This window comes from Oncorhynchus mykiss, chromosome 20 (assembly GCF_057628025.1).
Source record: "Oncorhynchus mykiss isolate SJ-2025 chromosome 20, ASM5762802v1, whole genome shotgun sequence".
NCBI classification, from domain to species: Eukaryota; Metazoa; Chordata; class Actinopteri; order Salmoniformes; family Salmonidae; genus Oncorhynchus; species Oncorhynchus mykiss.
Genome location: NC_143041.1, coordinates 32,240,751 through 32,264,904, shown reverse-complemented (window position 1 = coordinate 32,264,904; position 24,154 = coordinate 32,240,751). Strand labels below are relative to the sequence as shown.

Here is a 24,154-nt window from a genome sequence, read left to right as displayed (position 1 = left end):
AATGCTTCGTAGGTTAGCAGTAAAATCTTGAAATCAGCCCTTGCCTTGACAGGAAGCCAGTGTAGGGAGGCTAGCACTGGAGTAGTATGATCAAATTTTCAGGATTCTAGCAGCCGTATTTAGCACTAACTGAAGTTTATTTAGTGCTTTATCCGGGTAGCCGGAAAGTAGAGCATTGCAGTAGTCTAACCTAGAAGTAACAAAAGCATGGATTAATTTTTCTGCATCATTTTTGGACAGAAAGTTTCTGATTTTGCAATGTTACATAGATGGAAAAAAGCTGTCCTTGAAACAGTCTTGATATGTTCGTCAAAAGAGAGATCAGGGTCCAGAGTAACGCCGAGGTCCTTCACAGTTTTATTTGAGACGACTGTACAACCATTAAGATTAATTGTCAGGTTCATCAGAAGATCTCTTTGTTTCTTGGGACCTAGAACAAGCATCTCTGTTTTGTCCGAGTTAAAAAGTAGAAAGTTTGCAGCCATCCACTTCCTTATGTCTGAAACACAAGCTTCTAGCGAGGGCAATTTTGGGACTTCACCATGTTTCATTGAAATGTACAGCTGTGTGTCATCCGCATAGCAGTGAAAGTTAACATTATGTTTTCAAATGACATCCCCAAGAGGTCAAATATATAGTGAAAACAATAGTGGTCCTAAAACGGAACCTTGAGAAACACCGAAATGTACAGTTGATTTGTCAGAGGACAAACCATTCACAGAGACAAACTGATATCTTTCCGACAGATAAGCTCTAAACCAGGCCAGAATTTGTCCTTGTAGACCAATTTGGGTTTCCAATCTCTTCAAAAGAATGTGGTGATCGATGGTATCAAAAGCTGCACTAAGGTCTAGGAGCACGAGGACAGATGCAAAGCCTCGGTCTGATGCCATTTAAAGGTAATTTACCAACTTCACAAGTGCAGCCTCAGTGCTATGGTGGGGTCTAAAACCAGACTGAAGCATTTCGTATACATTGTTTGTCTTCAGGAAGGCAGTGAGTTGCTGCGCAACAGCCTTTTCTAAAGTTTTTGAGAGGATGCATTTAGTTTTACTTGCATTTAAGAGCAGTTGGAGGCCACGGAAGGAGAGTTGTATGGCATTGAAGCTCATCTGGAAGTTAGTTAACACAGTGTCCAAAGAAGTGCCATAGGTATACGGAATGGTGTCGTCTGCATAGAGGTGGATCAAAGAATCACCAACTGCAAGAGCGACATCATTGATGTATACAGAGAAGAGAGTCGGCCCAAGAAATGAACCCTTTGGCACCACCATAGAGACTACCAGAGGTCTGGACACCAGGCCCTCCGATTTGACACACTGAACTCTATCAGAGAAGTAGTTGGTGAACCAGGTGAGGGAGTCATTTGAGAAACCAAGGCTGTGTAGTCTGCCAATAAGAATGTTGTGATTGACAGAGTCAAAAGCCTTAGCCAGGTTGATGAATACGGCTGCACAGTAATGTCTCTTATCGATGGCGTTTATGATATGGTTTAGGAACTTTGAGAGTGGCTGAGGTGCACTCATGACCAGCTCTGAAACCAGATTGCATAGCGGAGAAGGTACAGTGAGATTCGAAATGGTCGGTAATCTGTTTGTTGACTTGGCTTTCAAAGACCTTAGAAAGGTAGGGTAGAATAGATACAGGTCTGTAGAAGTTTGGGTCGAGAGGTCGATTAGAAAGGCCTGTTCGCTGAAGTTTTTTAGGGAGCGTTTGACAGTGATGAGGGGTGGTCGTTTGACTGCAGACCCATTACGGATGCAGGCAATGAGGCAGTGATCACTGAGATCTTGGTTGACAACAGCAGAGGTGTATTTGGAGGGCAAGTTGGTTAGGATGATATCTATGAGCGTACCCGAGTTTACGGATTTGGGGTTGTACCTGGTGGGTTCATTGATAATTTGTATGAGATTGAGGGCATCAAGCTTAGATTGTAGGATGGCCGGGGTGTTAAGCATGTCACAGTTTAGGTCACCTAGCAGCACGAGCTCTGAAGATGGATGGGGGGGGCAGTCAATTCACATATGGTGTCCAGGGCACAGCTGGAGGCAGAGGGTGGTCTATAGCAAGCGGCAACAGTAATGGATGGATTTTTAAGAGTAGAAGTTTGAATTGTTTGGGTACAGACCTGGATGGTAGACAGAACTCTGCAGGCTATCTCTGCAGTAGATTTCAACACTGCCCCCTTTGGCAGTTGTATCTTGTCGGAAAATGTTGTAGTTAGGGATGGAAATGTCAGGGTTTTTGGTGGACTTTCGAAGCCAGGATTCAGGCACGGCTAGGACATCCGGGTTGGCAGAGTGTGCTAAAGTAATGAATAAAACAAACTTAGGGAGCAGGCTTCTAATGTTAACATCCATGTAACCAAGGCTTTTACGGTTACAGAAGTTAACAAATGAAAGCACCTGGGGAGCAGGAGTGGAGCTAGGCACTGCAGGGCCTGGATTAACCTCAACATCACCAGAGGAACAGAGGAGGAGTAGGATGAGGGTACGGCTATCAGGACTGGTCGTTTAGTGCGTTCAGAGCAGAGAGTAAAAGGAGCAGGTTTCTGGGCGTGAGAGAATAGATTCAAGGCATAATGTGAAGACAGAGGTATGGTAGGATGTGAGTACATTGGAGGTAAACCTAGGGATTGAGTAATGATGAGAAAGATATTGTCTCTAGAGACGTTTAAACCAGGTGATGTCACTGCATATGTGGGAGGTGGAACTAAATGGTAGGTTAAGGCATATTGAGCAGGGCTAGAGGCTCTACAGTGAAATAAGACAATAATCACTAGCCAGGACAGTAATGGACAAGGCATATTGATATTAGGGAGAGGCATGCGTAGCCGGGTGATCAATAGGGGTGTGAAATGAATGTAGGATAATATAACACATTTGATCTGGTAAAACATAATACAAACAAAAAAACATGCCTTTTAAATTTTTTTATGTTGTTCCATCATGTTTGAAATGCAAGATAAGGCTATAATATAATATTGGAGGTTAGGGGCAATTTAGATTTTGGCCCCTAGATGGCAGCAGTGTGTGTGCAAAGCTTCAGCTTGATCCAGTGAAGAGTTGCAAATGTGCTGAATTGGTCAATTGATACATTTTCAAGTACATAGCTATAGAGAACATACAAAAATGATATGGTTATACAAAATTTAAGTTTACACACTCCCAGGAATGTCTCACAATGGATCGCTAGCTTATACACTGTCTTATACACGTCTAGATAGGCCGTCATTGAAAATAAGAATTTGTTCTTTAACTGACTTGCCTAGTTAAATAAAGGTAAAATAAAAACTAAATAAATAGATGGTGGGGTGGGTGTGGAGCCATAGACAGAAGGGGCTCAAACTGTAGAACCCAATTCCTACATTTGAATATAAAAATAGATTTTATCAAACAAAACTATGCTACATTTTATCTCTGGGACCCTCAGGATGACAATTACTACATGTAAGTATATTATTTACCATCAGAGGTGAATGTATCAAACCAGTTGCCACGATAAGTTTTTTGTTGTTTTGCACTCTTCAAACAATAGCATGGTATTTTTTTATTGTAAAAGCTACTGTAAATTGGACAGTGCAGGTAGATTAACAAGAATTTAAGCTTTCTGCCCATATAATACATGTCTATGTCCTGGGAAATGTTCTTGTTACTTTCAACGTCATGCTAGTCACATTAGCGCATGTTAGCTCAACCGTCCCGGTATAGGGACACCGATTCCGTAGAGGTTAAACAGCATGATCATTACACAGGAGCACCTTGTGCTGGGAACAATAAAAATACACTTTCAAATTTGCAGTTTTGTCACACAACACAATGCCACAGATGTCTCAAGTTTTGAGGGAGCGTGCAATTGCCATGCTGACTGCAGGAATGTCCACCAGAGCTTTTGTCAGATAATTGAATGTTAATTTCTCTACCATAAGCCGCCTCCAACGTTGTATTAGATAATTTGGCAGTATGTCCAACCGGCATCACAGCCATAGACCATGTGTAACCACGCCAGCCCATAACCTACAGATCCGGCTTCTTCACCTACGGGATCGTCTGAGACCAACCACCTGGACAGCTGATGAAACTGAGGAATATTGGGCATCCCTAGTGGCGAAGCGGTCTGAGGCATTGCATTGCAGTGCTAGAGGCTTCACGGCAGACACCTGGGTTCGATCCCAGGCTGTATCACAACCGACTGTGGTCGGGGGTCCCATAGGGCGGCGCACAATTGGCCCAGCTTCGTCTGGGTTACTGGAGGGTTTGGCCGGGGGGCTTGACTTGGCTCATGGCGCTCTAGTGACTCCTTATGGCGGGCCGGCGCCTGTAGTCAGTTGAACGGTGTTTCCTTCGACACATTGGTGTGGTTGGCTTCTTAGTTAAGCGGGCGGGAAGTGAGGTTTGGTGGGTCATGTTTCGGAGGACCTTCGCCTCCCGACCCCGTTTGGGAGTTGCAGCGATGAGACAAGATCGAAATAGGGGAGGGGAAAAAAGGGAACTGAGGAATATTTCTGTCTGTAATAAAGCCCTTTTGTGGGGAAAAACTTATTCTGATTGGCTGGGCCTGGCTCCCAAATGGGTGGGACTATGCCCTCCCAGGCCCAACCATGGCAGCGCAGTAAAATCGTTAATTGTTGGATGTTGCATTTATATTTTTGTTCAATATACATGCATGTATGGCTTTTACCTTATTCTCACTCTATGCTATTCTATAGTTACTGTCTATGTGACTATTTTCAGGAATCAGCTGGCAACTAGAATGCATTACTGGAAAGTATTCAAACCCCTTTTTCCACATTTTGTTACGTTACAGCCTTTTTCTAAAATGGTTTAAATAAATAAAAATCCTCAGAAATCTACACATTACCCCATAACAACAAAGAGAAAACAAGGTTTTAGAAATTTTAGCACATTTATAAAAAAACAAATAACAGAAATACCTTATTTACATAAGTATTCAGACCCCTTGCTATAAAGACTCGAAATTGAGCTCAGGTGCATCCTGTTTCCATTGATCATCCTGAGATGTTTCTACAACTTGATTGGAGTCCAGTAGTGGTAAATTAAATTTATTGGACATGATTTGGAAAGGCACACACTTGTCTTACAAGGTCCCACAGTTGACAGTGCATGTCAGAGTAAAAACCAAGCCAGGTGGTTGAAGGAATTGTCCGTAGAGCTCAGAGACAGGATTGTGTCGGCACAGATCTGGGGAAGGGTCCCAAAACATTTCGGCAGCATTGAAGGTCCCCAAGAAGGCCTTTTGGTAGGCCATCATTGTAAATAAGAATTTGTTCTTAACTGACTTGCAAAGTTAAATAAAGGTTAACAAAAATAAACGAACTCAGTGGCCTCCATCATTCTTAAATGGAGGAAGTTTTGAAACACCAATACTTTTCCTAGAGCTGGTCGCCAGGCCAAATTGAGCAATCGGGGGAGAAGGGCCTTGGTCAGGAAGGTGACCAAGAACCTTATGGTTACTCTGACTGAGCTCTAGAGTTCCTCTGTAGAGATGGTAGAACCTTCCAGAAGGATAACCATCTCTACAGCACTCCACCAATCAGGCCTTTATGGTAGAGTGGCCAGAAGGAAGCCACTCTCCAGTAAAAGGCACATGACAGCTCGCTTGGAGTTTGCCTAAAGACTGATGTTTAAGAACCAATCCTAAAAGTAATGTTGAACCTTTTGTATCTTTATTTCTTGGTATATGAGTACTCTTTAAAATAATTGATAATAAACCAAGGAGAATATAAACCAAGGCTGGGTAGTTATGTATAACCTTCAATTTTCATGACGATTTTGCTAGATTAGCTGGCTCATTTAAAGCAATAGCAATTTGATAACATTTCTCTGAGGCTTCATAAAATGTTGTATTTATAAATGTTAGGTTGAGTAATGGATAGCCGATCCTGTCAATCTCATCAGCGATTTCCAGGTTGACTAAACGACTGTCGATGTATCGTTCGAAACAGCACAGCAGTGGCCACCCGTTACCTGAGAATACAGTCGATTTTCAGTTGGATATTTTTGTGGGGGAAAAAAATTCAACTTGGAAAGTAGTTCACATGATTTGGGTTTATTAGAAGAAATGTCATTTTGGTGTCTGAATGGCAATTTCACGCAGAAAATATTCACTTTCGCTAACGACTCCCTTTCATCGCGAACTGTCTCCAGTAGCTAGCCTGCCAGCTAGTCGACTGCCGTGCACAGCTGTTTGCTTATGGAGAAAATTGGACAAAGCTTTCGGATGCGGGGCTCTTGTGGTGAACTGAATGTTTAATTTGCCTGTTAGTACGATTAACTAAGTCAAGTAGTTAGCAAGCTAACTACAGAAAAAAGATTACTAGTTAACTAGAAGAGGGTGTGTGGATCGAAGCAAACTGGCGAAAGTGCACCAGGATCCGAAGAAATTCCTGATGCCAGTAATGGCAAACGAGCCGATAATTTTGAACGTCTATGATATGGTAAGTTGTGTGTAGGTAAATGTATCATTTTCATTAATCGCATACGGTACATTTTAAGAACACACTTACCAGAATACACTAACTCGCATCTATTACTAACTCGGTAACGTGATTTAATTGGCGAGCTAACGCGTTAGTTAGCTATAAAGTGAGCTAGCTCTCCAGCTAGCTCTCCAGCTAGCTAACAAGATTCGTGTCTGAAACTGAGGATGGAGCATTGGAAGAGCCCTGAACTATGGCTGCTGTATGGCTATGGAAATGTTAACCCCCAAACTAACGGTTTAGTTAGGCTGCCAGCCAGGATCAGGATGTTTGTCCCCGGGGCATCTGTTTTGTAAATTTGTCTAAATCAAAATCTGCCGTTGGTGGGAAACCAGATTTTGGACTCACATCTTCCAAATTCGTTTACTGACGTTACTAAGAGTGACCAAAATGTTAAAAAAATTATATTTGTGTACTTTACTACATTATATAAATAATTACCTGTCTGATTGAAAGCACATGTATATAAATGGCATGCATTGAATAATGAATAATGAACAAGTTGTCTTGTTATCCTGTGAATGAACTATTTAAGTTGAATTTCCATATTAGGAGCTGTGCGAGATGTGTGTTTCTCTCCAAATCTGCTGCTGACTGACCCTGATTAGCCTAGGCCCTGTTAAGCAGACTATGGGTAAAACATTACCCACAGTGTAGCAACAAAAAAGTATTTGACTTTTAGGTCTAATCCAATGTGGTCCGGTGTTTAAATGTATTAAGCCACAACATTCTAATTGCTGTAGTTGTCTGTTTGATTTAATGACAGGAATATGTTAATACAGTTCAATACTGTGTCTAAAGGATACCAAATTATTATTAGTAAAATATTTGCCCAGTAATTCTCGGTCTGTCAGATGGTTGATGTGAATGATCTTTACACCTCACAATGTTCATCCTAAAGCAATTGAATCGGGACTTGGTTATGATAGTACTACTATTGGAAGAGTGCAAAGGTCCTCAGAACAATAAAGTAATTAATAAATAAAAAAAGCTCCTTGTCACAATCGGTCAATGACCAATGTTTTTGGAGTGTCACCTCCTCTTTCCTCCCAGTCTAACTCAATAGCTCCCGTGTTCTAGGTTCCATAGCTCTGGTTTGCTGGAAAGGTTGTATTTCAGACTTCTCCAGTCCTGTTTAACCTTTCAGCTGACCCAAAGTACTGGACCAAGCATGGTGCTTGTTAGATTGGTAAATTGCATTCTGGCTTGAGTATCATAGCTGTGGATGACAACCAAGTGGAAAAAAATGTAGGTGTTGGGTGTTTTGGAACTTTAATAATTTATGTTTGCTGGTGTTTGTGTCTTGTTTCAATGGTGGATTTATGTTGCTGTGTGACATTTCTTGTTAACCTTGTCTCCCAGTCTTGATGTCTGCACATTGACTGGACTGAATGGATTTACCATGCTTTTAAAATAGGCTGACTGAATGCAGTGTTTTAGATGGCTGCTGCTTGACACCACCTGTCCTGTTGTTGATGAGATGTAAACTGACACTGAATGAGTTTGGTACAGGACTGTCTAAGCGGCCAAGTTAGTCTTGTATGCATAGGCTGGTTCAGCTTATCCTACAGTTTTATAGTTGTACAGTATTTGCATTAAATGTCCTCTGATCTATTTAGAGGATATTTTAGTGTCGATTCCCTTTTGTATGATAGCCTATATCACTCACTTGCACTAACAGCAATGGGCTTTATGGCTATAGTTTAAAGATTAGGTTCCACATTGAAACAGCCTAAAGGGCTCTATTAAATTTGTATCACTGAATTTTAATGTAATTTCCGATTTAGGTGACATCTGCAGAATTTACTGTGAATACAGTCTCCCCTAACGTGGGAACTTGGCCTCTAAATTTCAATCATGCTGTAAAGCTGAATTTCTGTGTTACGGATTGAATAGAACCCCAAATATTTTCTATTCGAATTGGACATGTAAAAAAAGACAAAGCCTTTTCATATTTGGCTTTGCTTGTGTTTGCCACAAGGTACAAGCTCCATAAGTTATTCGCTCTATTTTATTGGATCTTGCTCTTAGAGGCTGCTGATGGAATGCCTGTCTTTGTGAGTGCACATTGTCAGCACTGCCAGGGGTGAGGTCTACAATCTGTCATGCTAGCCACAGAAGGCATGGTAAGAGGTCCTCTCTCTCCTGCATGGTTGGCCATTAGCCATCTCTGGACAGTGACAGCATCTCTTCTTTCACATGACTGGCCAATGTCCATGAATGGACACTGTCATACCTCCTCCTCGTGTGTGTGTGTGTGTGTGTATCCTGCTGTCCAGCCATGTATGGCACACACACACAAACACGGTCGCCTATCCAACTGAGGGGATGATCATTATGTTGGACCACAATTCTACTGTCCATACTTCTGATTGGTTTTCAGTTTATTAATCCTCCTTTTCATTAACTATTTGCCAATTAAAGATCTGTAGCCTACTTGAGCATCTTGTATACCCATCCTGCTGTATCCACATTCCACACCCTTTATTAGCTCATTGACATTGGCCTGACTGAAGCTTGGACACAGCAAATGTGGTAACCTTAGTGGGGGTAGGTAGCCTGAAGACATCTAATGGTATTGATTTCACTTGCTCAGTAAAAGCATGTGTCCAGCTGAGCCAGCCTTGTTAGTACTCAGTAGTAGCCTACCTCATTATGAGATTCTTGGAACTCACCGGATTCAAAATGTTCTACCATCGTGAGGCTCCTTTCGCTATGAGGCAGAATTACAATAGGAGCAAGTCGAGAAAATCACAAAGGTAATTTGGATGGATTTTTTTGTTTTTTGTTGGTGAGGTAGGTTGTGATTATCATGAGCTCATTTAGGCCTGATTCTATATAGGCTATTGCCATATAGCCTGTTGGTTTATTTTGTGACCTGGAAGGAGAAGAGAAAGGGCAATGACAGAAATTTTTAAGCGAGCCAACATAAAGTTCAGGAGAATCCCTAACGTGATTCAGTGTTGAAACTGAGTTCTCTTAAAGTAGGCTGTAATAAAGCCATTTCCAGCAGATGATAGCCACCTTAATCTCAAAAGTAAAATCTTGCTTAATTTGTTCAGCTACAAGATTTACTTCTGGGTCTATACGTGTTACAAATTGAAGGTTCCGGCGTTTGGGAAGTCTCCACCGTCGCAAAAGGAAACTCAGCCTTCTCCCAATCCTGATACGTCCATATAAACAGTGACCCATTCCAGCAGATTCTTCGGTCTACATGAAGAATCTTCCCAGGGGAGATTTATAGCCACCATAACCCAACATCCTATGGGGAAAAAAGTGCACTCTCAAAGCAACAAACCCCTCTGTCCTTCAATCAAATAACAATGGGGGGTACATGTACATTTAGGAAACGAACAGGAGAAACCTCAACATACATTCTCACATCAAGCCAGTGTCTGGATGCCTGATTCCTCTCCTCCCTTGTGATTCATCTCACCCCACTCTATCCATATTGCCTTCCCTTTCACAGAGAAACCAAGCCAGGGAGGTATATCTCAATCAGATCTGGGGAAAGCCCAGGGCTTGTTTGACTAGGAGCAGCATGTCAGCTGTTGCTATTTGCAGATTTGGGTTGTTGCGGTCTCCTTTCTCTGCTTTAGATCTATCTGACAGGAGTTTCATTGCTCCTGCAGGCTCCCATCAGGAGGAAAGCAGCAGCACAGGGGAAAAAGGGTCTTTTCATGTGTCCTGAGGGGGATGAGCTCCTACATCCTAGTCCTAATGGAATCAGACTCTGTTATTCCTTCAATGGCTGCTGCAGAAATGAGCCTTCATTGAGGGGAATCAGTCTTTCCTTTGTCTCATTGATGCTTTTTAATTTATGCATGCACTGTAAGCATACTTTACATTATCCGTGGACTATGGATGACACATTTTCAAAATCAAGAGAAATTGCATTGCTACTGAGCATTAAGTAGCTCTCTCGCAGCTTTAGTCTGGTGTTTTTCTTCCTTCCCCTCCTACAGTTTTCACACGGATCATTTCATGAACACAATACTGAGAGGTTGTTGTGTGACTCAGACTGATGGTTAAGACACTGATGCTGTTTTAAGATAGGCTCGCTCGATGATTCATTCATTGACTCCCCCAATTAGTGTACAGTGGTTGATCAAATAAAGAGTGATGAAACTCCAGTGCATATCATATCTCCTGCATAACTGGATTTCCCTTGGAGAGCTGAGTGTTTTTGCAACATTGGTTAATTAGGAAATTATACTGTGCACCACCTGTTCGTGGTGATACCATTTGCCTTGTCAAGATGAGCTGGTATTAGGATTAGGACTAGCCGAGGAGAGCGATTTCACACTGTCCATTTTTTGCATTGCAGTGTCTCAAAGAATTCTGGAAACGTGTTCATATCGCATGTACTACCAGATAATCACAGGGGATGTCTGGCTGCTATCCTGAGGCGGATATGGGTTGACTTGGGATCTTTTTTTCCCCGTTATCCAGCCATGTATTGAATGCAAAAAGTAAAATAGGCTTGCAATTTGTTTTTGCTAGGAAATCTCCCTGCCTCCTTAATGATAGCAGCTTCAGCCAGACTAGTTTATTCAGCGTTGGGAGTCTGAGGACCTTTCCCCTGGATAGACAGAGCTCTCCAGCTCCACTTAGAATCACATTAGAACAGTGCCAGACAGGCCTGCTCATAATCACAGAGCTGGGAGGCCAACCTCTCTCTGCACTTTGAAGGATGCCTTTAATAAGCTTTAAAGTAATTGGGGTCAGAGGGATTCAAAGCTGAGGAGGAGAAGGTGTTAGTGTAGTGTGTATGCCCTCAGCTGTAGCAACCGCTTCTGTTTTGCGTTGTTCCCTTCTAGGTGTTGCTGCATATGAAAGCGTCTGTGCTATTTTAGTCTATTTCCAATGCTATGGTCTGAACTTGGAAATCTGAGTGATACATTTATAGCCATCTGTTTTTTTCTCCCCAAAGTATTCCTGTAATGAGATGACTGTGCCCTCGTACATTGACTCTGTACCGGTACCCCCTGTATATAGCCTCGCTACTGTTATTTTATTGCTGCTCTTTAATTATTATCATTTATACATTTTTTTGCTCTTAACTGCATTGTTGGTAAAGGGCTTGAATTTTTTTGGGGGAAAAATGTATTTCACCTTTATTTAACCATGTAGGCCAGTTGAGAACAAGTTCTCATTTACAACTGCGACCTAGCCAAGATAAATCAAAGCAGTGCGACAAAGACAACAGTTACACATGGGATAAATAAATGTACAGTCAATAACACAATAGAACAATTTATATACAGTGTGTGCAAATGTAGAAAGGCAATAAATAGGCCATAGTGGCGAAATAATTACAATTTAGCATTACAACTGGGGTGACAGATGTGGAGATGATGATGTGCAAGTAGAGATACTAGGGTGCAAAACAGCAACAAATAACTATGGGGAGGAGGTAGTTGGGTGGGCTATTTACAGATGGGCTGTGTACAAGTGCAGTGATCGGTAAGCTGCTCTGACAGCTGATGCTTATAGTTAGTGAGGTAGATGTAAGTCTCCAGCTTCAGTGACTTTTGCAATTCGTTCCAGTCATTGGCAGCAGAGAACTGGAAGGAAAGGTGGCCAAAGCAGGTGTTGGCTTTGGGGATGTCCAGAGAAATATACCTGCTGGAGCACGTGCTACAGGTGGGTGTTGCTATGGTGACCAGTGAGCTGAGATAAGGCAAATACCTACCTATACCTAGCAAAGACTTATCGATGACCTGGAGTCGGTGGGTTTGGCGACGAATATGTAGTGAGGGCCAGCCAAAGAGAGCATACAGGTCGCAGTGGTGGTTAGTATATGGGGCTTTAGTGACTAAATGGATGGCACTGTGATAGACTACATCCAATTTGCTGAGTAGAGTGTTGGAGGCTATTTTATAAATGACATCGCCGAAGTCAAGGATCGGTAAGATACCCTCGTAAAACTGACTATGTTTGGCAGTGCGACTGAAGGAGGTTTAGTTGCGAAATCGGGAACTTTGCATCGGATCATCGCTGCTAGCTAGCTGCTACCTTGTGGCTAATGCGGCTAACACCCCTGTCCCGAAGGTAGCACCAGTTAGCCGCGAGCCAGGCGCATCTCCCGGCTAGCAAGCGAAATAACTACAATACCTCGTTCTCCATCTGGCCTGGACCCTTTGTCAACACGGCGCCCCGCCGTACCATCACGACTGGTCTGCCGCCGTAACTCCATCCGCTGTGCCCTCAACCGGCCTTTGCCGGATGTCGGAGCAGACACTTTTACTTGCCCTGGCCTGCTAACTTTAAACGCTGTGTCTCCCGCTTGCTAGCATAGTAACGACTTCCCTGTTTTATCTATTGCTGTTCACTGGAACCTATGATCACTTGGCTACATAGCTGATGCCTGCTGGACGGTTAATTAATCACGGTTCTCCATTTTGTTTTATTTTTTGTTTATCTGTCGGCCCCAGCCTCGAACTCAGGCCCTGTGTGTAGTTAACCGACATTCTCTGCCCATCCATCGTCATTTTACCTGTTGTTGTCTTTGCTGATTAGTTGTTGTCTTACCCGTTGTCTTAGCTAGCTCTCCCAATCAATACTTGTGATTGCTTTGTCTCTCTCAAATGTCAATATGCCTTGTCTACGGTTGTTTAGGAAGTTATCATTGTTTTAGTTTACTGCGGCGCCCCTAGTCCCACTCAACATGCCTCAGAAGATACCTCTTTTGTCCCACCTCCCACACATGCGGTGACCTCACCCAGCATAACTAGCGCGTCCAGAGATGCAACCTCTATCACTCAATGCCTGGGTTTACCTCCACTGTACCCGCACCCCACCATACCCCTGCCTGTACATTATGCCCTGAATCTATTCTACCACGCTTATAAATCTGCTCCTTTTATTCTCTGTCCCCAACGCACTAGATGACCAGTTTTGATAGCCTTTAGCCGTACCCTCATCCTACTCCTCCTCTGTTCCTCGGGAGATGTGGAGGTTAATCCAGGCCCTGCGTGTCCCCAGGCACTCTCATTTGTTGACTTCTGTAACTGAAAAAGCCTTGGTTCTATGCATGTTAACATCAGAAGCCTCAGCCTAAGTTTGTTTTACTCACTGCTTTAGCACACTCCGCCAACCCTGATGTCCTTGCCGTGTCTGAATCCTGGCTTAGGAAGGCCACCAAAAATTCAGAGATTTCCATCCCCAACTACAACATTTTCCGTCAAGATAGAACTGCCAAGCTGGCCATGCTTTCCTCCTGGCTACCTCAACCCCGGCCAACAACTCCACACCACCAGCAGCTACTTGCCCAAGCCTTCCCAGCTTCTCCTTTACCCAAATCCAGATAGATGTTCTGAAAGAGCTGCAAAACCTGGAACCGTACAAATCAGCTGGGCTAGACAACCTGAACCTTCTCTCTCTTTCTAAAATTATCCGCCGCCATTGTTGCAACCCCTATTACCAGTCTGTTCAACCTCTTTTGCATTGTCCGAGATCCCTAAAGATTGGAAAGCTGCCGTGGTCATCAGCCTTTCCCCCTGAAATACAGGGAAGGAGAGACTCTTGTGATGCCCTTTGCATTTCTCAGAAATCTCATAGCAGAAATGAGATGACTGAAAGATCAATTCAGTTCTCCACCTCTACCCACAACCCAAATTGACTCTAACAGCTATTGGCCTTTCCTGAAAGAACACAAATTGAGTCAAAATCAGGTTACCCAGACCCAATTGAGTTACTGTACCTCTTTTTGTTTATTGATTTACTGTACCTCTTTGTTTATCTGTCGGCCACAGCCTCAAACTCAGGCCCTGTGTCTACCTAATTGACCCCCTCTGCCCATTCATTGCCATTTACCCGTTGTTGTTTTAGCGCTCCCTACCAATACCAATTGCTTTATGCCTCTCTCTAATGTCAATATGCCTTGTCTACTGCTGTTTCGGTTAGTTATTATTGTTTTATTTCACTGTAGAGCCACCAGTTCCGCGCAACATGCCGTAGACATCTCTTCTTGGGTATGAGTTTCTCCCATTTTTCTCTGCAGATCCTCTCAAGCTCTGTCAGGTTGGCTGGGGAGCGTCACTGCACAGCTATTTTCAGAGATGTTCGATTGGGTTCAAGTCCGGACACTGGCTAGCCCACTCAAGGACATTCAGAGACTTCCGAAGACACTCCTGCATTGTCTTGGCTGTGTGCTAGGGTCGTTGTCCTGTTGGAAGGTGAACCTTTGCCCCAGTATGAGGTCCTGAGCGCTTTGGAGCAGGTTTTCATCAAGGAGCTCTCTGTACATTGCTCTGTTCATCTTTCTCTCGATCCTGAATAGTCTCCCAGTCTCTGCCGTTGAAAAATAACCCCACCGCATGATACTTCCGCCATACATGCCTCACCATAGGGACGGTGCCAGGTTTCCTTCAGGCGTGACTCTTGGCATTCGGGCCAAATATTTAAATCTTGGTTTCATCAGACTAGAGAATCTTTTTTCTCATAGACTGAGAGTCCCTTAGGTGCCTTTTGGCAAACTCCAAGCGGGCTGTCATGTGCCATTTACTGAGGAGTGTCTTCCGTCTGGCCCTTCTACCATAAAGGCCTGGTTCGTGGAGTGCTGCAGACATGGTTGTCCTTCTGGAAGATTCTCCCATCTCCACAGAGGAGTTCTGTTAATGACCATCGGGTTCTTGGGCACTTCCCTGACCAAGGCCCTTCTCCCCCGATTGCTCAGTTTGGCAAGGCGGCCAGCTCTGGAAGATCCTGGTGGTTCCAAATTTCTTCCATTTAAGAATGATGGAGGCCACTTCTTGGGGACCTTTAATGCTACAGAAATGTTTTGGTACCCTTCCCTAGATCTCGACACAATCCTGTCTAGGAGCTCTACGGACAATTCCTTCAACCTCACGGCTTGGTTTTTGCTCTGACATGCACTGTCAACTGTGAGACCTTATGTAGACAGGTGTGTGTGCCTTTCCAAGTCATGTCCAATCAATTGAATTTACTACAGGTGTGGCGGTCACAAAATGAAGCCAGCCGGTGATTGTCAATTAATTAACCTGTAATGAACTGTTAATTAACAAACACATTTAGCATCTCCTAGCTTCCACACACAACCTACAAGCCACTGATGAAGACCTTTGGAAAAAGTCTAAATCCATGTAATATAGCCTACACCTTCATAAAGGTGCCCCATTCAAAAAATGTAGAACTAAGAACAGATATAGCCCTTGGTTCACTCCAGACTTTACTGCCCTTGATCAGCACAAGATCATCCTGCGGCGTACTGCATTAGCATTGAATAGTCCCCGCGATATGCAACTTTTCAGGGAAGTCGGGAACCAATATACGCAGTCAGTTCGGAAAGCAAAAACTAGCTTTTTAAAACAGATTTGTATCCTGTAGCACAAATTCCAAAAGGTTTTGGGGCACTGTATAATCCCTGAAGAATAAGAGCACCTTCTCCCAGCTTCCCACTGCACTGAGACTAGGAAACACTGTCACCACTGATAAATCTACGATAATCGAGAATCTCAATAAGCATTTCTCTACGGCTGGCCATGCTTTCCACCTGGCTACCCTAACCCCGGCCAACAGCTCTGCACCCCCCCTCAGTAACTTCCCCAAGCCCCCCACTCCCCTGCTTCTCTGTCACCCAAATCCAGATAGCTGATGGATCCCTACAAATCAGCTGGGCTAGACAATCTGGACCCTCTCTTCCAAAAATTATCTGCTGCCATTCTTGCAACCCCTATTACTAGTCTGTTCAACCTCTCTTTCGTATGGTCTGAGATTCCTACAGATTGGAACTCGGCCGTGGTCATCCCCCTCTTCAAAGGAGGAGACACTCTAGACCCAAACTGTTACAGACCTACGGTTGAAGTTTACATACACCTTAGCCATATACATTTAAACTCAGTTTTTCACAATTCCTGACATTTAATCCTTGTAAAAATTAGGAATGTGAAATTCAGAATAATAGTAGAGTGATTTATTTCAGCTTTTATTTCTTTCATCACATTCCCAGTGGGTCAGAAGTTTACATACACTCAATTAGTATTTGGTAGCATTGCATTCTAAATGGTTTAACTTGGGTCAAATGTTTTGGGTAGCCTTCCACAAGCTTCCCACAATAAATTGGGTGTATTTTGGCCCATTCCTCCTGACAGAGCTGGTGTAACTGAGTCAGGTTTGTAGGCCTCCTTGCTCACACACGCTTTTTTTTCTGTTCTGCCCACACATGTTCTATGGGATTGAGGTCAGGGCTTTGATGGCCACTCAAATACCTTGACTTTGTTGTCCTTAAGCCATTTTGCCACAACCTTGGAAGTATGTCCATTTGGAAGATCCATTTGCAACCAAGCTTTAACTTCGTGACTGTTGCTTCAATATATCCACATAATTTTCGTCCTCATGATGTCATCTATTTTGTGAAGTGCACCAGTCTCTCCTGCAGCAAAGCACCCCCACAACATGATGCTGCCACCCTCGTGCTTCACAATTCGGATGGTGTTCTTCGGCTTACAAGCATCCCCCTTTTTCCTCCAAACATAACGATGGTCATTATGGCCAAACAGTTCTATTTTTGTTTAATCAGACCAGAGGACATTTCTACAAGAAGTAGTACGATCCTTGTCCCCAGGTGCAGTTGCAAACCGTAGTCTGGCTTTTTTATGGCGGTTTTTGGAACAGTGGCTTCTTCCTTGCTGAGCGGCCTTTTATGTTATATAGGACTCATTTTACTGTGGATATAGATATGTTTGCACCTGTTTCCTATAGCATCTTCACAAGGTTCTTTGCTGTTGTTCTTGGATTAATTTGCACTTTTGCACCAAAATACATTAATCTCTAGTAGACAGAACGCATCTCCTTCCTGAACAGTATGACTGCTGCGTTTTCCCATGATGTCAAGCAAAGAGGCACTGAGTTTGAAGGTAGGCCTTGAAATACATCCACAGGTACACCTCCAATTGACTCAAATTATGTGAATTAGCCTATCAGAAGCTTCTAAAGCCATGAAATCTGTTTCTGGAATTTCCCAAGTTATTTAAAGGCACAGTCAACTTAGTGTATGTAAACTTCTGATCAACTGGAATTGTGATACAATGAATTATAAGTTAACTAATCTGTCTGTAAATAATTGTTGGAAAAATTACGTGTCATGCACAAAGTAGATTTCCTAACCGACTTGCCAAAACTAGGGTTTGTTAATGCAACCGCTGTGTCAGATTTCAAAAAGCTTTACGGAAAAAGCAAACCATGCAATAATCTGAGTACGGCGCCCAGACAAACGCATACATATATCTGCCATGTTGGAGTCAACAGAAGTCAGAAATAACATTATAAATATTCACTTACCTTTGATGATCTTCATCAGAATGCACTCCCAGGAATCTCAGTTATACAATAAATGTTTGATTTGCTCGATAATGTCCATAATTTATGTCCAAATAGCTACTTTTGTTAGCGTGTTTGGGAAACAAATCAAAACTCACGAAGTGCGTTCACTAGTTGCAGACAAAACTTCAAATAGTTCCGTGACAGTCCGTAGAAACTTGTCAAACGATGTATGGAATCAATCTTTAGGATGTTTTTAACATAAATCTTCAATAATATTCCAACCGGAGAATTTCTTTGTCTTCAGAAAAGCAAAGGAACGGGAGATACCTCTTATATGAAATGCGCGTGACCAGCTGCTGGCAGACCTCTGACTCATTCCCCTCTCATTCAGCCCCCCTTCATAGTAGAAGCCTCAAACAAGTTTCTAAAGACTGTTGACATCTAGTGGAAGCCTTAGGAAGTGCAACATGACCAATATCCCACTGTAACTTGAATAGGGGCTGAGTTGAAAATCGACCAACCTCAGATTTCCCACTTCCTGGTTGGATTTTTTCTCAGGTTTTTGCCTGCCATATGAGTTCTGTTATACTCACAGACATCATTCTAACAGTTTTAGAAACTTCAGTGTGTTTTCTATCCAAATATACCAACAATGCATATATTAGGAACTGGGACTGAGGAGCAGGCAGTTTACTCTGGGCACCTTATTCATCCAAGCTACTCAATACTGCCCCCCAGCCATATTAACAAGAAATTTGTGGAGTGGTTGAAAAAACGAGTTTTAATGACTCCACCCTAACTTCATGTCAACTTCCAACTTAAACTGTATATCCATTCTGCCCTGCCTTTCTAAAGTCTTTGAAAGCCAAGTGAACAAACATATCACCGACCATTTCGATTCCTACCGTATATTCTCCGCTATTCAATCTGGTTTCCGAGCTGGTTACGGGTGCTCCTCAGCCACGCTCAAGCTGCTAAACGATATCATAACCACCATCGATAAATTAAAGTACTGTGCAGCTGTCTTCATCGACCTGGCCAAGGCTTTCGACTCTGTCAATCACCGCATTCTTATCGGCAGACTCAACAGCCTTGGTTTCTCTAGTGACTGCCTCGCCTGGTTCACAAACTACTTCTCAGATTGAGTTCAGTGTGTCAAATCGGAGGGCCTGTTGTCCGGACCTCTGGCAGTCTCTATGGGGGTCCCACAGGGTGCAAATCTCGGGCCCACTCTCTTCTCTGTATACATCAATGATGTCGCTCTTGCTGCGGGTGTTTCTTTGCTCCACCAATACGCAGATGACACCCTTCTGTATACATCTGACCCTTCTTTGGACACTGTGTTCTCAAACCTCCAAACTAGCTTCAATGCCATATAACACTCCTTCCGTGGCCTCCAACTGCTCTTATATGCTAGTAAAACGAAATGCATGTTCTTCAACCGATCGCTGTCTGCACCCGCCTGCCCGACTAGCATCACTACTCTGGACGGTTCTGACTTAGAATATGTGGACAACTACAAATACATAGGTGTCTGGTTAGACTGTAAACTCTCCTTCCAGACTCACATTAAGCATCTCCAATCCAAAGTTAAATCTAGAATCGGCTTCCTATTTCGCAACAAAGTCTCCTTCACTCATGCTGCCAAGTTTACCCTCGTAAAACTGACTATCCTACCGATCCTTGACTTTGACTTCCAACACTACTCCGCAAATTGGATGTAGTCTATCACAGTGCCATCTGTTTTGTCACCAAAGCCCCATATACTACCCACCACTGCGACCTGTATGCTCTTGTTGGCTGGTCCTCGCTACATACTCATAGCCAAACCCACTGGCTCCAGGTCATCTAAGTCTTTGCTAGGTATACCTCTGCCTTTTCTCAGCTCACTGGTCATCATTGCAACACCCACCCGTAGCACGCGCTCCAGCAGGTATATTTCACTGGTCATCCCCAAAGCCAACTCCACCTTTGGCCGTTTTTCCTTCCAGTTCTCTGCTGCCAATGACTGGAACAAATTGCAAAAATCACTGAAGTTGGAGACTTACATCTCCCTCACTAACTTTAAGCGTCAGCTGTCAGAGCAGTTTACCGATCGCTGCAGCTGTACACAGCCCATCTGTAAATAGCCCATCCAACCAACAATCATCAACATCCCCATATTTGTTTTTCTGATCTTTTGCACACCAGTATTCCTACTTGCACATCCTCATCTGCACATGTATCATTCCAGTGTAATTTGCTAAATTATGATTACTTCGACACTAATGTTCTATTTAATGCCTTACCTCTTTACTTCATTTGCACACACTGTATACAGATTTTTATATTGTGTTATTGACTGTTTGTTTATCCCATGTGTAACCCTGTTGTTTGTCGCACTGCTTTGCTTTATCTTGGCCAGGTCGCAATTGTCAATGAGAACTTGTTCTCAACTGGCATACCTGGTTAAATAATGGTGAAAAGAAAAATAATACTGAACAGTAGTCTAGGTGTGACAAAACTAGGCCCTGTAGGACCTGCCTTGTTGATGGTGTTGTTAAGAAGGCAGAGCAGCTCTTTATTATGGACAGACTTCTCCCCATCTTTGCTACTGTTGTATCACTATGTTTTGACCGTAACAGTTTACAATCCAGGGTTACTCCAAGCAGTTTAGTCACCTCAACTTGCTAAATTTCCACATTATTCATTACAAGATGTAGTTGAGGTTTAGGGTTTAGTAAATGTTTTGTCCCAAATACAATGCTATTAGTTATGGAAATATGTATGACTAACTTATTCCTTGCTTCCCATGCCGAAACTCACTGCAGCTCTTTGTTAAGTGTTGCAGTCATTTCAGTGTCCTTAGGTAGCGGTATGACTTTAGCTTCCCTCCAGGCCTGAGGGCACACACTTTCTAGTAGGCATAAATTGAAGATGTGGAAATATCGTCCGCCGTTATCCTCAGTAATTTTCCACCCAGATTGTCAGACCCCGGTGGCTTGTCATTGATAGAATTCAAAAGTACAATTCTTGTCTTCCATAATTTGGTCTGATATACTTTGTTGTGTCGTGTCAGCATTTGTTGCTGGCATGTCATACCTACAATTGCTTATCTTGCCAATGAACAAGTAATTAAATAGTTGGCAATATCATTGGGTTTTGTGATGAAGAGCCACCTGATTAACTGAATGATGGAGCCGAGTTAGCCTTTTTTCACAATTTTATTTTAATGTGCTCCAAAGCTTTTTAGAATAGTTCTTTTTTTTTCATAGTATAATTTATTTAGTTTAGTCACATGATTTCTTAAATTGCAGTATATTTGCCAAACAGTCGGGCTGCCAGACTTATTTGTCATACCTTTTGCCTAATCGATCTCAACCATACAATTGTTCAATTCCTCATCAATCCAAGGGGATTTAACAGTTTTTACAGTCATTTTCTTAATGGGTGCGTGCTTATTAGTAACTGGAATAAGCAAATTCAGAAATGTGTCCAGTGCATCGTCTAGTTGCTCCTCATTACATATCACAGACCAGCAAATATTCTTAACATCATATGAATCAATACAAAACTTCTTGTATGTGACATCTTATACACAAATTAGGCCCAGCCTTTGGTACTTTGGTTTTCTTTATTATGGCTACTATATTGTGGTCACTACAGCCTATGGATTTGTAATCTGCTTTAAATAAACATTTTGCAGCATTATTAAAGATGTGATCAATACATGTTGATGATTTCATTCCTGTGCTGTTTGTGACTACCCTGGTAGGTTGACCGATAACCTGAACCAGGTTGCAGGCACTGGTTAGTTTAAAAAATATATATTGAGTGGGCAGCTTGATGAGAGCCAGTCAATATTTAAATCACCCAGAAAATATACTTCTCTGTTGATCACATACATTATCAAGTATTTCACACGCATTATCCAGAAACTGACTGTTAGCACTTGGTCTATAGCAGCTTCCCACAAGAATGGGCTTAAGTTGGTGAGGCAGATGAACCTGTGGCCATATTACATCAACAGTATTTAACATGAGATTGTGTCTAAGTTTTACAGGAAGGTGGTTCTGAATATAGACCGCAACACTGCCCCCGTTGTCATTTTTGTATTTTCGGTAGATGTTATAAACATGTATTGCTAACACTGTATCAAAGGTATTATCTAAGTGAGTTTTAGATGGTCAGAATATGAATGTCATCTGTTAGAAGCAAGTGATTGACTTCATGGACCTTGTTTCTCAGGCTGCATATGTTAATATCGGCTATTTTTAGCACTTCTGGGTTGCTTGATTGTTTTTAATGCTTTACTGGGAAGCTTATCAGAAGTAGACTTGCTCATGTTATTTATATTGGAGCTGATAGTGCAGGGTGAGCTGCACACAGTGGTCTTCCTACTAGGGCACACCACCTCAATGCTAACAGTATAACTCATAGTTCATAGGCACATGATTACTGCATACAATAGATGTAGGATCAACAAAGGTATTCAGGGCCGTTCGAGGGACAAATCAAGTTACTTACATTGTCGGCCAACGCCCTTATGATAATGTACATTTAATGCAGCATTTTGATGACTCATTGTCACAATGGTAGGGATTAACTGAGCTGGTCTTGGGTCATTGATAAGTCATTGTTTCAACGCAGCCTTGAAATGAGTGTACAGAGTCCAGGAGCCTTGATGAACTATTTTCGAGAGTTGTCAAAGTTACCTATAAAAGTGATTCCACAGAGCTACAGTAATCTTTTAGGCAGATGTGTAATCCCAGTAGCCTGTTGAATCTTTCACACCCAACGATGGTACTAGACCTGAAATGATTGGCTGTTTTTTGGAATCTTTTAATGTTAAAATCAGTTCTTTAAATTCCGTTTTCAGAGGTTCCGAGCTAGCCCTCCTGATGTCGTTTTGACCCCACATGGACTACAACAGCGTCAGCTCCCGGCATCTTTCGTAGAACTGTCAAAATCAGCCTTGTGATGTCCTGTACTTGTGCACCTGGGTAGCACAGGGTTTTTGCATTGGGAACCAAGATGTTTCTCACCATAGAGCTGACGACGATGACAGTTGGTGATGTTGAATGGGCTGGTCTCTCAGGCAGCCTCATGGTCTCCAAGGAGACCCCAGTTGTCAGAGGACGCTTTCTTTGACTTCCACGGTGAGTGACGTATCTCCATGGCTGGTTGGGTCGAGAACAGCTCCGTTCTCCAGGGAAAGGGGAGAACCCTTCGGGATGGATCCCTGCTGAGCACTGGCCAGTTCGCTGTGGAGAGCCGACATGGCCGCGTCACTTCCACAAGAGCGGCGTCCGGCTACTGGGGTGAAATTAAAAGTAGGCGGTCATGGATTCCCCAGTAGCTTGTGTAGGTTTGCTACCTGCTTGCTAAGAGTAGCCACTTCACCCCTGTAGTCCTCCACAAGCAATTGAAAGTCAGCGCGGTCCACATTGTCCCGGAACAAAGCAAAGTAAACAGCTCCTGCAGCCCTGGGAATGTTCATATAGCGACCTCCATTTGAGACCGCCGAGCCAGCTAGGCTAGCTGGCCTTCTGTGTCTGTCCCCCTATGAGCAATCTGTCAGGATCCCGGGGCAGACGGCAGAACTCACAGCAACTAAGCCAAACAAAGCCGCAGGATCCAAAATAAAAGTATATAAAAACAATATTTATAGAGGGCTCCCAAGTGGCGCAGTGGTCTAAGACACTGCATCTCATTGCAAGAGGGGTCACTGCAGTACCTTGTTCGAGTCCAGGTTGCATCACATTCGGCCATGATTGCGAGTACCATAGGGGGGCGAACATTTGGCCTAGCGTCGTCCTGGTTTGGCCGGGGTAGGCCGTCATTGTAACTAAGAATTTGTTCTTAACTGACTTGCCTAGTTAAATAAAGATTTTCAAGGGAACACTGTCAGCTTTACAAAAACAATAAACCGAGGTCTCGCTTTCAGCTTTCAGCATTCAGCATTCAACAAACATACGTCGCTCTTGGGGCCACATTAGTTCATTTAGCAGAGATTTGTTTCGAATTCCGTGGCAATATTTTATATTTTTTTAGTATGAAGAATACAATTGAACAAAGCTGAATAAAATAAAGGATATTTCTTTCCAAACCATTTGAGTGCACATGCAGCTGTTCTGTGTTGAGTTGGTTAACAAAAAAATATTAATTCATGTAGAGTTATTAATGTAACTTTTGTTCTACAAACAGGCTTTGTTTGGATTTTTAATACATTGCAAGGCTGCATGATTCGACTCTAATGATGTTTTGAAAAAAGTTGCATGAGCTCTTTTGTTTTTTTTGCACAGGCTGTACACACTAAATCAGTCTCTCATTCACCATTTGACAAGCACTTGATAATGCCTCGAATTTCCCGGCGTCCCCTTTGTGTGA

At 42.9% G+C, this 24,154-nt stretch overlaps 1 protein-coding gene across 1 annotated transcript in view; it reads left to right on the top strand.

Annotated features, from left to right (window-relative positions):
• Positions 1 to 6,126: 6,126 nt before the first annotated feature.
• The window catches only part of desi2 (desumoylating isopeptidase 2), a 44,436-nt gene continuing 26,408 nt past the window's right edge, over positions 6,127 to 24,154 (top strand). Inside the window, exon 1 of the mRNA XM_021576341.3 lies at positions 6,127 to 6,457. Coding sequence (XP_021432016.1) covers positions 6,410 to 6,457 — 48 coding nt within the window. The 5' untranslated portion in view covers positions 6,127 to 6,409. The remainder of the gene's footprint in view (positions 6,458 to 24,154) is intronic.